The 12,324-nt window shown below is 30.9% G+C and overlaps 1 protein-coding gene across 2 annotated transcripts; it reads right to left on the bottom strand.

The window, feature by feature from the left end:
• Positions 1–5,704: 5,704 nt before the first annotated feature.
• Positions 5,705–8,698, bottom strand: LOC103873246 (putative glycerol-3-phosphate transporter 1). Of its 2 annotated transcripts, XM_009151669.3 has the most exons (4): positions 8,323–8,698; positions 8,170–8,216; positions 6,533–7,564; positions 5,705–6,452 (listed from the first exon to the last, which is right to left on the bottom strand). In XM_009151669.3, the coding sequence occupies exons 3-4, from the start codon at positions 7,536–7,538 to the stop codon at positions 5,875–5,877; spliced, it is 1,584 nt and encodes a 527-aa protein (XP_009149917.1). In that variant the 5' UTR covers positions 7,539–7,564; positions 8,170–8,216; positions 8,323–8,698; the 3' UTR covers positions 5,705–5,874. The 2 variants fall into 2 exon arrangements, with proteins under 2 accessions (XP_009149917.1, XP_009149916.1); XM_009151668.3 differs by lacking the exon at positions 8,170–8,216 and having other exon boundaries at positions 8,323–8,686.
• Between the last annotated feature and the right edge of the window lie 3,626 nt (positions 8,699–12,324).

Here is a 12,324-nt window from a genome sequence, read left to right as displayed (position 1 = left end):
TCAATCGATTTGCAAAGAAAATTTTCCTCGAAAATTTGCGTGAAAAACCTCTTTCGCAAACTTGCGTAGAATCTAAAAGAGAATTAGAAGGAAAAATATAACTCTAGCAATTTTGTTAGGAATTCGCGACAAAAATTACAGATCCCTCGCAACTCTCACACAAAATTTCGAAAAAAAAACTTTCTCACAAATCTGCGATGGATTTGCGAAAACTTTGCTTGTCATTTATATTTCTTAAAATTTCCCTTGGAAATTTTTGAGGGTTTTGGATTCCCTAAAAAAATATGCAAGAGAATTGTGAGGGATTCGGACACTTGAACAATTTGGGGGTTTTTCAAGGATATTGGTGTTGAATAACACATTTAATTGAAATATTTAATGTTTACATGAACGTCGATAAATATTTTTGGAAATTTAATCTACTACGGCTATAAACTCAATTCTCGGCACTTAAAATAATCTTACGAAGTACTAAATATCAAAACTCAATAATGTATACAAATTAAACATATTCAACTAAATTGCCAAAAAATTTGTAAATATATTCACATTAAATATTGTTTCCAAAACTAAATACAAAGAAAGATATTAGCTCACCGAGCGACTTTTATTTGCAATTAAAGATTTGTGAAAAAATTACGAGCGATTTTTATTTAAGAGTAAATATTTGTGAGAAATTGGCTTCCCTCAAAAATTCCATGTTTCTTATAGTAAGAACTGATTAATTTGCACAACAAAAATAGTTACCATGAGAAAAAGATCGTAGATCCTGTTTCCAAATACCACATGAAGGAAATAAATGTTAGCTTGGTTCTTATGAGTTATGGGTCAAATGACTCAAATCCCTTCCCAAACTAAATCGCTTTTTCATCTATATATACTTTTCTATTCATGTTGAATGTTAAAAACATAATCAATGAAATTGCTTCTCTGTTTAAGTAACAAAACCTCCTATTAACTATTTTCTCTGGTTATATTTTTCTCTTATCTGGTTAATTTATAGAGTATTTGCATTGACTAGTAACAGACAAAAGATATATTAGATAACCATGCAAGGATCTTTTGTATTTAGCTAAGTGGTCATACAGACCTTGTGATATTACCTTAATACCCATGTGAAGCGTGACTTACTATCTAGGCGTCATCGTTAGTCGTAATATAGCTACGTAGGGTTGTCTGCAAGAATGGAAAGTGTGTCAGTTCTTTATAGTATACGAGTGGGATTCGATTTGCGTGAAACTTATCGAATAATATGTGGCAGTCACAATATACATGATCCATCTAAGTGGCAGTCACAATATACATGATCCATCTATCTTTTTTTCCTTATTGATATTTCAACTTCCTTCTCTCTCTCACTCACTTAATTTCTTCACCATTCTCTTTCTTCTGTAACTTCTCTCCTCTCTCTTGCTGCGCTTCTGTGTTGTATCTGATTCTCGTTTTCTGCGGAAGCTAACATTTGATTAGCATAGCGTCGATGAAGAAGGTCACATCGGCAGCGGCTAAGATGCCAGTCAAGGACGAGAGAGTGGCGGCAGCGATGACGGGTCGACCAGAACGATGGTTGTAGAGCTTCTTGTATGGCTGAAGCAAGCGGGGGAAGACAGTTGCGGATAATACGTCGCCCACTCTGCTGTTGCAATGGGGAATACGTCATCGGCGGTCACGGCCCTCAAGATTCGGTGGTGGCGGTGGCGTGCTTGTTACGCTGAAGAAATATGTAGATTCTGGTAGAGGCAGCCTGAAAACACCTCTCATGGAGTGATAGATCTGGAATTGGCGGCGGCTCTGCATCTCTCTCCGTCACAGCCGTCTACAGATTTGAGGAAACAAGTCGTCAGTCTAATCAACATTTCAAGATTCTGAAAATAAAAATTGATAAGAAAATTCAAACGATTATTAAAGCAACTTCATGATTGAACACAAACAAGATGAACAACACTTAATACATAAGTCTAAGACAATACGAAAGCTAGTATGAGATCTTTAATTCTTGTGGAACCGTCTACCTAGGTTATCATCAGAAGCATTCAGTCCATTAGAAGAAAATATCTTTTGGTTTATCCAATGACATCGGTGTTACAACATCTTATCATTACCGGTTTTCAATGCTATATCATGTTTTAAGTAATTCAAATTACCGGTTTCAATGCTATATAACCAATTATAATTAGCTTGTTTCAAAATTGACCTCCGGTTTCAGAGCCATATAACCGGTTATTAACAAAATACTTGCTTTGTGATTAATTTTATTTTTAAATTGTCCCCTATTTTTACTCAAAACATATCAAATTTTACAAATGCTTCTCATTCCCGGTTTCGTAAATATATAACCGGTATTTACACCGTATTTTATCCAGATTTTATATTTGAAAACCGGTTATCTTTACTACCTTGGGCTATTTCTTTGACTTCAGAAACTGTGTCCTTGTTGTTAATGGGCATAATGATTAAAACTTTACCGGTCAAATAAACCATTTTATACATCTTTTAAACTGGATAATCAATTCAAAATACTAAACATAGTGTTAATATTTACTATAACCAGTTACCTAGATATGAAAATGTGATAACCAGATAGCTAATATCGATTTGTATAGTTATAGGATGCAATTACTCAATATTATACTAAAGTTAATATTTTATTATTATTCATAAATAGTTTTTCATTTCATACATTTCCATATATCTGGATAACATTTACATATTCAGTTCACTATTCTTTTAAGTAGTCGGATATAACTTTGTAAAACTAGATGAACATAAATACATCCGGATATAACATGTTTAAACTGGATAATACTTTTCAAGTTTCGGATAAACATTTATACATCCGGATATAATCAGGCTACTTTTTAGTACTTTTTAATTTTGGGATGAAGTTTGTAATATTATTAAACTTGTGTGAATTGTACTAGTAAGTTCCAACGGTTTAGTGGTAAAAGCTACTACTCGTAACCATTTGTTCCCGGTTTCGACGTGACCATAGCGTATTTTGCGTTTTGTTTTTAATTTTTTTAGTAAATGGCATAATTGTAAATTTTTCATCATCTTCCTTGAGTTTTTTAGGGCTTTTACTCTGCAACTTTTTTATGGCCGCCTTCAACTAATTCTCATGTAAATCAACAATTACAAATTATTATGTCTACAATTTCAATTATTTTACCGAAAGACGACTCCCGTATCACACCAATTTTTCTTCTTTTAACGCATTGAGATTTTTTCTTTTATGGCGCGTGATGATTGGTATGTCAGAACACGAACTCCAAGGGCTCTTCTCTGGCTGCGAACATCATCTCCGGTATTGATTCCATTTTATCATGACCGACGTTCCCGTCTGTCTCTACTACTCGAGAAGTAACCCTTTTATTTGGAAAATTAATCAATCATGCTTCTGATTATCTGGGTTAAGTACAAGTAGAAAAGCTCTGCATGCATCTTTAATCCCCCGATGAACCTATTGATTTTGAAAATTGAACCCTCAGACATGCTACCTTGCGTGTATTGTTAATAGGTTAGCAACTAGATTAGCTAGTCTGAGGAAAGACAAATGTCAGAGTAGTAAGTAAAGCTAATGGTAGGGCTAAAATCGGAATACTCTCCTCTCCTCCAATTTTCTAAAGACCTCTAGCCATTTATCTAATTACCGACTCTTTTATGGTTATTAAGCTAAATGACTCTAATTTATATATATATATATATATATATATATATATATATATATATATATATATATATATATATATATATATATATATATATTTTTTTTTTATTATTATTTGTAGTGCTAAGATTTTGTTACTTCTCTGTTAGACAATGTACACAAGTTTATTTTTTGAACACCTACTTTTTACCTTTAAACACTTCAAATTTTTTTCCACATGATCATTTAAAACATATTTAATTTCAAATCATATAATATAATGATTTGTGAAAGAAAAAAGTTTCACTCTATTCATTTATTCTTATTTTATATTTTATGTTTTGATTTGGTAATTGCCAATTAATGGTTAAAACATAAACAAGTGAAAGATAAAATAAAATAATTATTTCAAGGAAATCTCAAAGTTAAAAATGATTAAATCTAAATCGAAAGAATTAAGAATTAAGAATTAAATATTTTAATATTTATTTATCAAAAAAAATATTTAAAATATATATACAGAAACTGATTGAAAACAATTATAAAAATATAAAAATATTTTTTTATAAACACACAAAAATGATAAGTTTTGATATAAAATAAATTAATTTACTACAACATAAATTGTCTGAAAATAATTTGGTGAAATAATTTTTTTTAACAATTTTGATGGCCAATCATCAAATAACACATTATCTTTATAGTGTCTCTTTTTTTGTCGGCTGCCTATTTTATTAAAGTAAGTTTTGATCAGACGAGACATTCCTTTGAAAAACACTTCCATATGACCATGTATGATCTATATCAGAGAAAAAAACGTCTCTGATCCTATCATTTTTCGCTAATGAGTCAGCTCAGTTATTTTTGCTAAGGAGAATGTGAAGCAAGCTTACGCTCTCAAAACAATCATGTAGACTCTAAAACGCTGAAGTAATGTATTTTCATCTCATTTTTTTTGTTTCACCTAGTTAAAAAAAATTTAACTATAAACAATCCACGTCATATTTTAATTTTTTCAACAGCTTCATTGAAACATTTAATAGTTGAAAAAAATTTCAACAACCTCATATACATTACAGTTCGCCGAGGATAAAAATGAAGGTATAAGTTTTTTTTCTAAAATAATACTCTTTCTCTTTTTTTAAGTAATGCTTATTTTTTTGTTTTTATCTATTGATATGTATTAAAATTTATTTATAAATATATTATTTTGTGTTTAGTTATTTTCTATAAATTTAAACTAATAGTATTTGAATAAGTATAATCAATTTTTAAATATTTATAATTTACCATTATTAACTAATAAAATTTTCACAAAATACATAAAACATAGAACTTTTTGAACAAAATTTTATTTTTAAATAGTTATCTTTTCAGAACAGAAGGGAGTATATACATTTTCAGTAGAAAGAATTCTTAGGTCACTGTAATAAATAATTAAGCAGCTTCTAGTGGGATCCGATATTTTAATTTGATTCATTATAAATTAGTACGATAAAATATAGCGTATCAATTACTCGGTGTGTGTGCATCTAGTGGTTGGTCCATACGTAGCCAGAGGACACTGGAAACTAGATAGTCTATATATTTTATGCTATTATTAAACCGATCAGAAATCAAATAGAACCACGATTATATATTTGAAATCCGAAGCTGTGGTCCTTAATCTATTAGCCATAGATTTTCACAATAGTAGTATATTTTATGTTTAACTATATTATAAAAAGAGGGGTGACGCTGAATCCAATATGCCAATACCATGAGTCGGATTAAAGCAGATGGTAATTTTACCCACACAATTCATATAAAATATGTGCCGACATGAATTCCACTTGTTTGTTTAGAAGTTTAGACGTTCACATATTTTAAATTTTTTTTTTTTTTGCCAAATGTCCCGATGACTTTACTCTAAAATGAATAAATATTTGGTCAAACATGTTCGCCTGGAAACCAAAGCTAATCTAATCTTTATCAAACATTCCATATCTGACTACCACATGATGGAGTTTCATTCTTTGAGACCTTGATCAAATCAAGATGGATATAAGAACCTTTGGCTCAATTTGAAGTTGCTCTTTCTAAATATCGATATCATATATTAATTTATGTACATTCACAATACAGATTACATGTATACAAATTTCCCCCACAGACCAAATCTTGACATAAAACTCCGGTCCGAATCTTTCCTCTTTAAGAACGCAACTAAAAATGGCGATCAAAGTTGCTCACACATCTAGCACATGACCCTGATGGTCCACGGGAGCTCTACACTCTGATTCCGACGGCCTCGACTCAGCTATCTTAGCCGCTACTTCGGCCATCACAAGCCTGGTCAACAACAGTCCCGCCACAAACGCAGCTCCCATCAACATGGTGAAAACCGCAGTCCAGCTACTCCTCGAAGATATGTAACCCGTTAGCAACGGCCCAACCGCCGCTCCAACGGATCCCGTCCCGTCGATTATAGCCGTTACGGTAGCCAAAGCCCTCGAGTTTCCTTTCAAGGAGCTGTGCGTCCCGAGATCAGCTGAAACAGCGGTAGTGATCAAAGCGTAAGGTCCATTAACCAACATCCCGGTTAAGAACATGAGAGACGCGTTGGCTAGTAACGACACATGTCCGTAGCTCCGGTAGAAGAACAGAGCTGGGATCGAACAGTACATGAAACTCGCAGCTGTAATCGCTCTTGCTCCTATTCTGTCTGAAATGTAACCGGCCATGATCCCTCCGACCACGCCTCCTACGTCGAACATTGTCGAAAGGTTCCCCGCTGTTTCGTCTGATAAATACTCGCCTTCAATCGCTGCAAAATCACCACACAAAACTTGTAATCAGTTACATGACCAAAACAAAGAGTCTAAGTTAGTGTTGTGTGTTGCATACCTGTGTGGCTAACGTAGAAAGGAAGCCAGTAGAGGAAAGTGTAGGCGACCAACTTAGCGAAGAAGAGGCAGAGAGCGAAGGGAGCAACTCCAGGGATCCTCCACGCTTCAAGGAACCCAACAGCTCGTTTCTTGTCATCGGTCTCCGAATCAGACGAGCTCAACAGCAAGGGGACACTTAGAGAGTCACCAATCTTCTCACTCGAAGAATCAACATCCTCGTCTCGCTCTGCTCCAACCATCTCCGGGTTAACAGGCAAGAAAGCGAAGTTGACCAACCCGATCAAGGCAATACCCACACCCGGAACCACAAAAGACCATCCCCAACCATATCTCAACATCGCAGCAGCGATCAACGAGCCTGTGATGTTGCCGACGGAAGTATGCGCGTTCCATATCCCCATGATCAAGCCTCTCTTCTTCTTGTTAAACCAGTTTCCGACCACAGCCACCACAGAAGGCCAGCCAGAGGATTGAAACAGACCAGCGAGCATTTGCATTATCAAGAAATAGTAAAAGCTATGAACATTCGCCCAGTAACCCACACCGAACAGAGACGTGAACAAACCCGTTCCGACCATTCCAACGGTCAAGAAGATCCTCAGGTTCATCCTGTCTCCCAGATGTCCAGCGAAGTACATACCGAAAGCGTAAACCGCAAGAAACGCAACGTCGATCTCCCCCAGCAGAACCGTTCCGTTTGGTCCGTTGAACGGAGCCCAACCACCATTTTCTTGTTCTTGTCCTTGTCCGGACGATCGAAACGAAGTGAATCTCAGAAGGAGTGAGTTAACCCCTGTGTCTGGAGATTGTGGATCAAGAGCGCTTTTGACAATGCTTGTTGTTTTTCTTGCGGCGTGATAGCTAGCGTAAGCGAGAAACGTGACGATCAAGACTATGGCTTGGTATGCTTTGTAAGAGAGCTTTGACCCTTTGATTCGTTCCAAGAATCGAATCCCAACTGGTTTCTTCTCCTTCTCTGGCTCAGATTGCATTAGAGAAGCCATGAGAAATTATTATGTCGAATTTTTACCTGTAAATAAGATATAAATATAGTCCATAAATTAGTTAAATCTCAGGGAGAAGATTCCATTTTCATATGGAATTATACTCTTTTTTTTTTGTTTCTGGATAAATCTTCATAGAACTCTTGGCGTTACTTCTGGTGAATCTCCAAAACGTGTCGTGGTTAGTGACAGATCATTTGACTGTAATGCATGCGTCTCTATAAACTTTGAAGAAGACTATTTGAGGTGAATTCTCTTCAATTTACTTTTTTTTAATAAATAATTATGCTAAATTTTATCAGATTTGTAACCTTAATTAGTATGAATTTTGACCTCCAATTGGTATATCTAAGGAATATTCTCGCAGAAGTTGAAAAATTCATTGAACCCCTGAAACTATTTAATTAATTAAAAATCTCGTGAGTTTTCATTTTATTTATTTTTGCCTCAAATCTCGTGAACCTTTATGTAGATACTTAGATTTTTTTAATAACTATGCAAAAAAAAAATCTCATCCTTGTTGATATATTCAAACTACGATTGTTATATAGATTAAGATTCGAATATAGAAAATGCTAAAAAAAAAACTCTTGGAGACGACCAAGAAAGAGATCTATTGATGAAGACGCACGTCTCACAGTTTTTTTTGAAAGGTTCATCTTCGTAATCTGTAACCATCTTTACAATATACAAAAGAAAAAAACTTCAAACCAAGATTTGACTCTATTTACAGAACCACTTAAACTAAACTTCAAAGTTCGAAAACAAACATAATTTGAATTACCTTTAAATCCTTTCGTCAAGCTCAGAAGCAACAACGTTTCCTCCCGACAAGAAATTCTCTAGCTCTCTTGAGAGTTTATAGATATGAAAAGTTTTAAGGATTGCTTTGAAGATGCAAAGCGACTTCGAGACGTTTTGGAGTTGCAAGCAACGGCGACGGGTTTATAGCATTCGAGCCCATACACGATTGAATTAAACAATTGAATTTTATTCCTGAAGATACTTGAAATGACGATCCTACCCTTCTTACTACAAATAATGTTCCTCGGATCGGGATTTACGAGTGTACCCTTCATAGTTGCGTCTCTAGTCGCCTAACTAGGCCAATGAGCGGAGGTTATTTCCTGCGTGATACACCTAATGTCTCCCTACGCAGTTATTATTATATGCTTTTTTGGGTCACATCCATATAGCTTTTTATCACACTAATTTTGCTAGATTTTATATTTTTGGACAAATAAAAATTGCTAGAATTTAATTTTGTTACATATTTGTTTATTTAACTCTAGATTTATGTATGATCATAACTTTAACTTTATACTAGAGCTTGACCCGCGCACCCGCGCAGGTGTTAGTTTTTTTTATAAATAAATATTTATTTGTATAAGTGATAATATATATTTTAAAAGTTACCCGTTTAATTTAATTTTAATATGACATTTCTAAACACAATAATTCTATAGTTTATATTGAGTAGTTTTATTTTATCATGTAAACCCTTAGTTATATCATCTATTTATTTAGAATATGACCTGTAAAGTCACACAAATGTATTTTTATTTTTTATGGATCAAAATTTTATGATTATATATAATAAAATTGTTGTATAAACTATTTTTATGGATCACAATTTTATGATTATGTATAATAAAATTTTTGTATACTATTTACTATGTATATGTGGAATTAGTAAAATAATTACCGTATAATGTATGTAATTATGAAATGTATATATGGAATTAATTATTTTCAAACACACATATGTATAATAAAAAAAAGAAAAGACAATTAATATTAAAATTTAGGTTTACTAATTATTGTTGCCATGATTTTTTAGTTAGAATTTGATTTTGGAAATACATTAATTGAAGAGAAAAGACAAAAATCCTAAAAGATAGGTTAATTAATAACTTCAGTGGCATGCTATTGTAAATATAGTGGAAAACTAAGGGATAATCTAATTTTGTACTCCTCTTTTAATAGATTAGATATTTACTATGTATATGTGGAATTAGTAAAATAATTACCGTATAATGTATGTAATTATGAAATGTATATATGGAATTAATTATTTTCAAACACACATATGTATAATAAAAAAAAGAAAAGACAATTAATATTAAAATTTAGGTTTATTAATTATTGTTGCCATGATTTTTTAGTTAGAATTTGATTTTGGAAATACATTAATTGAAGAGAAAAGACAAAAATCCTAAAAGATAGGTTAATTAATAACTTCAGTGGCATGCTATTGTAAATATAGTGGAAAACTAAGGGATAATCTAATTTTGTACTCCTCTTTTAATAGATTAGATATGCCATTATGAAGAAAATTATGTAAAGCTTATGTGATTTTTATTTTATTACAAATTTTATTTTGTGTCAGCTATTAAAACATTTTGTTATGTTTCTATCACTATCTTGTAAAATTTTTACAGGAAGAAAACTTGTTGACAACCATTAAAGGATACGAATTCATTTGAAACTATCCTTTCATTTTCTAAATTAAAAATTGATGTTGAAAAGGAAAAAAAATTAAATTTAAAATTGAACAAAATACAGCCTAAATTTTAATTTTCGGGTCTAGTTTTTTTTTTTAATTCAGAGTAATTTTTATTGTGAAGTGCATTTCATATATGCGTGACTACACAAATTTAAAATAACCGATAATTTGCTTTGAACCTGAATCGCTTTCAATGAATCGCTTAACTCTTCAAAGTCTCTTTACTAGTAGATCACTTCTGTGTGGTTCTATAATACTTAATGTCAAGTAGTAAAATATTTGTAATACATGTTGAGAAAATTTATGACGAGTTAAAACTGTACTTCTAAGATGGAAATTGTTGAAAGTCGAGACTATTTGATTCATCTAATAGAAATTTTGATTGATACAGTAACAGTTCAGAATTAAAATTGTAGTCTCCGGCATAATATGTTTTAACTATGTGTTTTGCTCGTACATGCGGGCATAATCATCTTACGAATACTTATTATTTTATTTCTTATTAATCCAAAAATCGGAGTAATAAATCTCTAATTGGTGAACATACTGAAGTAAAATAATTATGGTGAATTCTTTGTTTCTTAAAACTTATACCAGTTATATTGAAATTTTAGTCAAATTATTAAAAGGTAGATCCCACTTTTTCTTCTAAATTCCCCATGGAGAAATGAATTTATAAGAAACAATTTCCTTATGCAATTTTGGTAAGGAACAAATTGAACAAAAATTCAGATTTTTTTTATTTTTTCATTTCTTCAAATGAAATTTTATTTTTTATTTTGTTCATTTTTTTCATTTTTCTAGTAGTCGTCAATTGAAGCTATAATGTTTCAAGGATTAAACTGGTTTAAAGTAAAAGCAATAAAATTTGTTTTGAGCTCAATCACAAGTTAAGTTATTATTAATGATTTTAAGCAGTTAAATCAAACATCAAATTATTTATATATGTTAAAAAACGTTCATAACACTATGTACTTACTATTGTGTTAAAAGTTTTACGACACTCATATATTAGAAATAGTTTAGAAAATATCGTTATATAAATATTTTTGTTCGACTAATATTTAATTAAAAGAATTTATATCTTAATTTTTTAACTTTATAATAAAAAATATTATTTTCAGATAGCAACACAATATATATAGGAATTCTCTTAATTTTTAAATATATTTTCACAATTTTATTATATTAGTTTATAATTAATTATTTAATATAACATATAAATTTAATATTATTAAAATAAAATTCGTGTTTTATTATATATAAAATTCATTACGGGTTTTGTGAAAATTAATAAATACTCAGTTAAAAACTAATAATAAATCAATGACCTATATTAAAGCTTAAAACCTAATAAAATATGACAAATAAGTAAATAAAATTTTAATATAACATATAAATTTGAATATTATTAAACCAAAATTCGTTTTTAATTATATATAAAATTTATTACGATTTTTTTTAAATTAATAAATTAGTGATTCAGCTAAAAAATTTGAATAAATCAATGACTAAGCTAAAACCTAATAAAAATATGACAAATAAGCAAAATTGACTAAAATCATGGAAAACATGACTAATAAGAAAAATAAAAATAATTATATATCTAATTACATATTTTATAGTTATAGTATTTAAATTAATAAATTATGAATTCAACTAAAAAGTATTAATAAATTAATGATTCAGCTTAAACATAATTAAAATTTGACAAATATGCAAAATTACCTAAAATTATCTAATTACATATTTTATAGGTATAGTATTTAAATTAATAAATTATGAACTCAACTAAAAACTATTAATAAATTAATAATTCAGTTTAAACATAATTAAAACTTGACAGACATGCAAAATTTCCTAAATTATGGAAATTATGACAAATAAGCTAAATCACTTTATAAATAATAATATAGATCGGACGACATAAAACAAAGAGGTATCAGTTTTGCCGGCCTCTTACGATGACGTCGTCTGAAAAGTTTTTTATACGAAAAAGCATATCATTGGGCGTGTTTAACGCAAATAATATGGTACCAATGTACTATTATAGAATTTTAAATTTGTCTATATACAATTTAAAGAAAGAAAGATGCGTGGTCTTCTCCTCTGCCTCGGCGACATCCACTACTGTACTCTCTATTCAATATTTTTATTACTCTGATTAAATTATTATTATCTCAAAGATAGTAGTGGTTAAAATTGTTTTAGGAACCTAAATGCCAACAATAATACTTAATACTAGTGGTTTGGAATACACTCCCTTTTTTGAACGAAACA

The sequence above is a fragment of the Brassica rapa genome, chromosome A06, assembly GCF_000309985.2.
Source record: "Brassica rapa cultivar Chiifu-401-42 chromosome A06, CAAS_Brap_v3.01, whole genome shotgun sequence".
NCBI lineage: Eukaryota > Viridiplantae > Streptophyta > Magnoliopsida > Brassicales > Brassicaceae > Brassica > Brassica rapa.
This window is presented reverse-complemented; position numbering and strand designations above follow the sequence as displayed.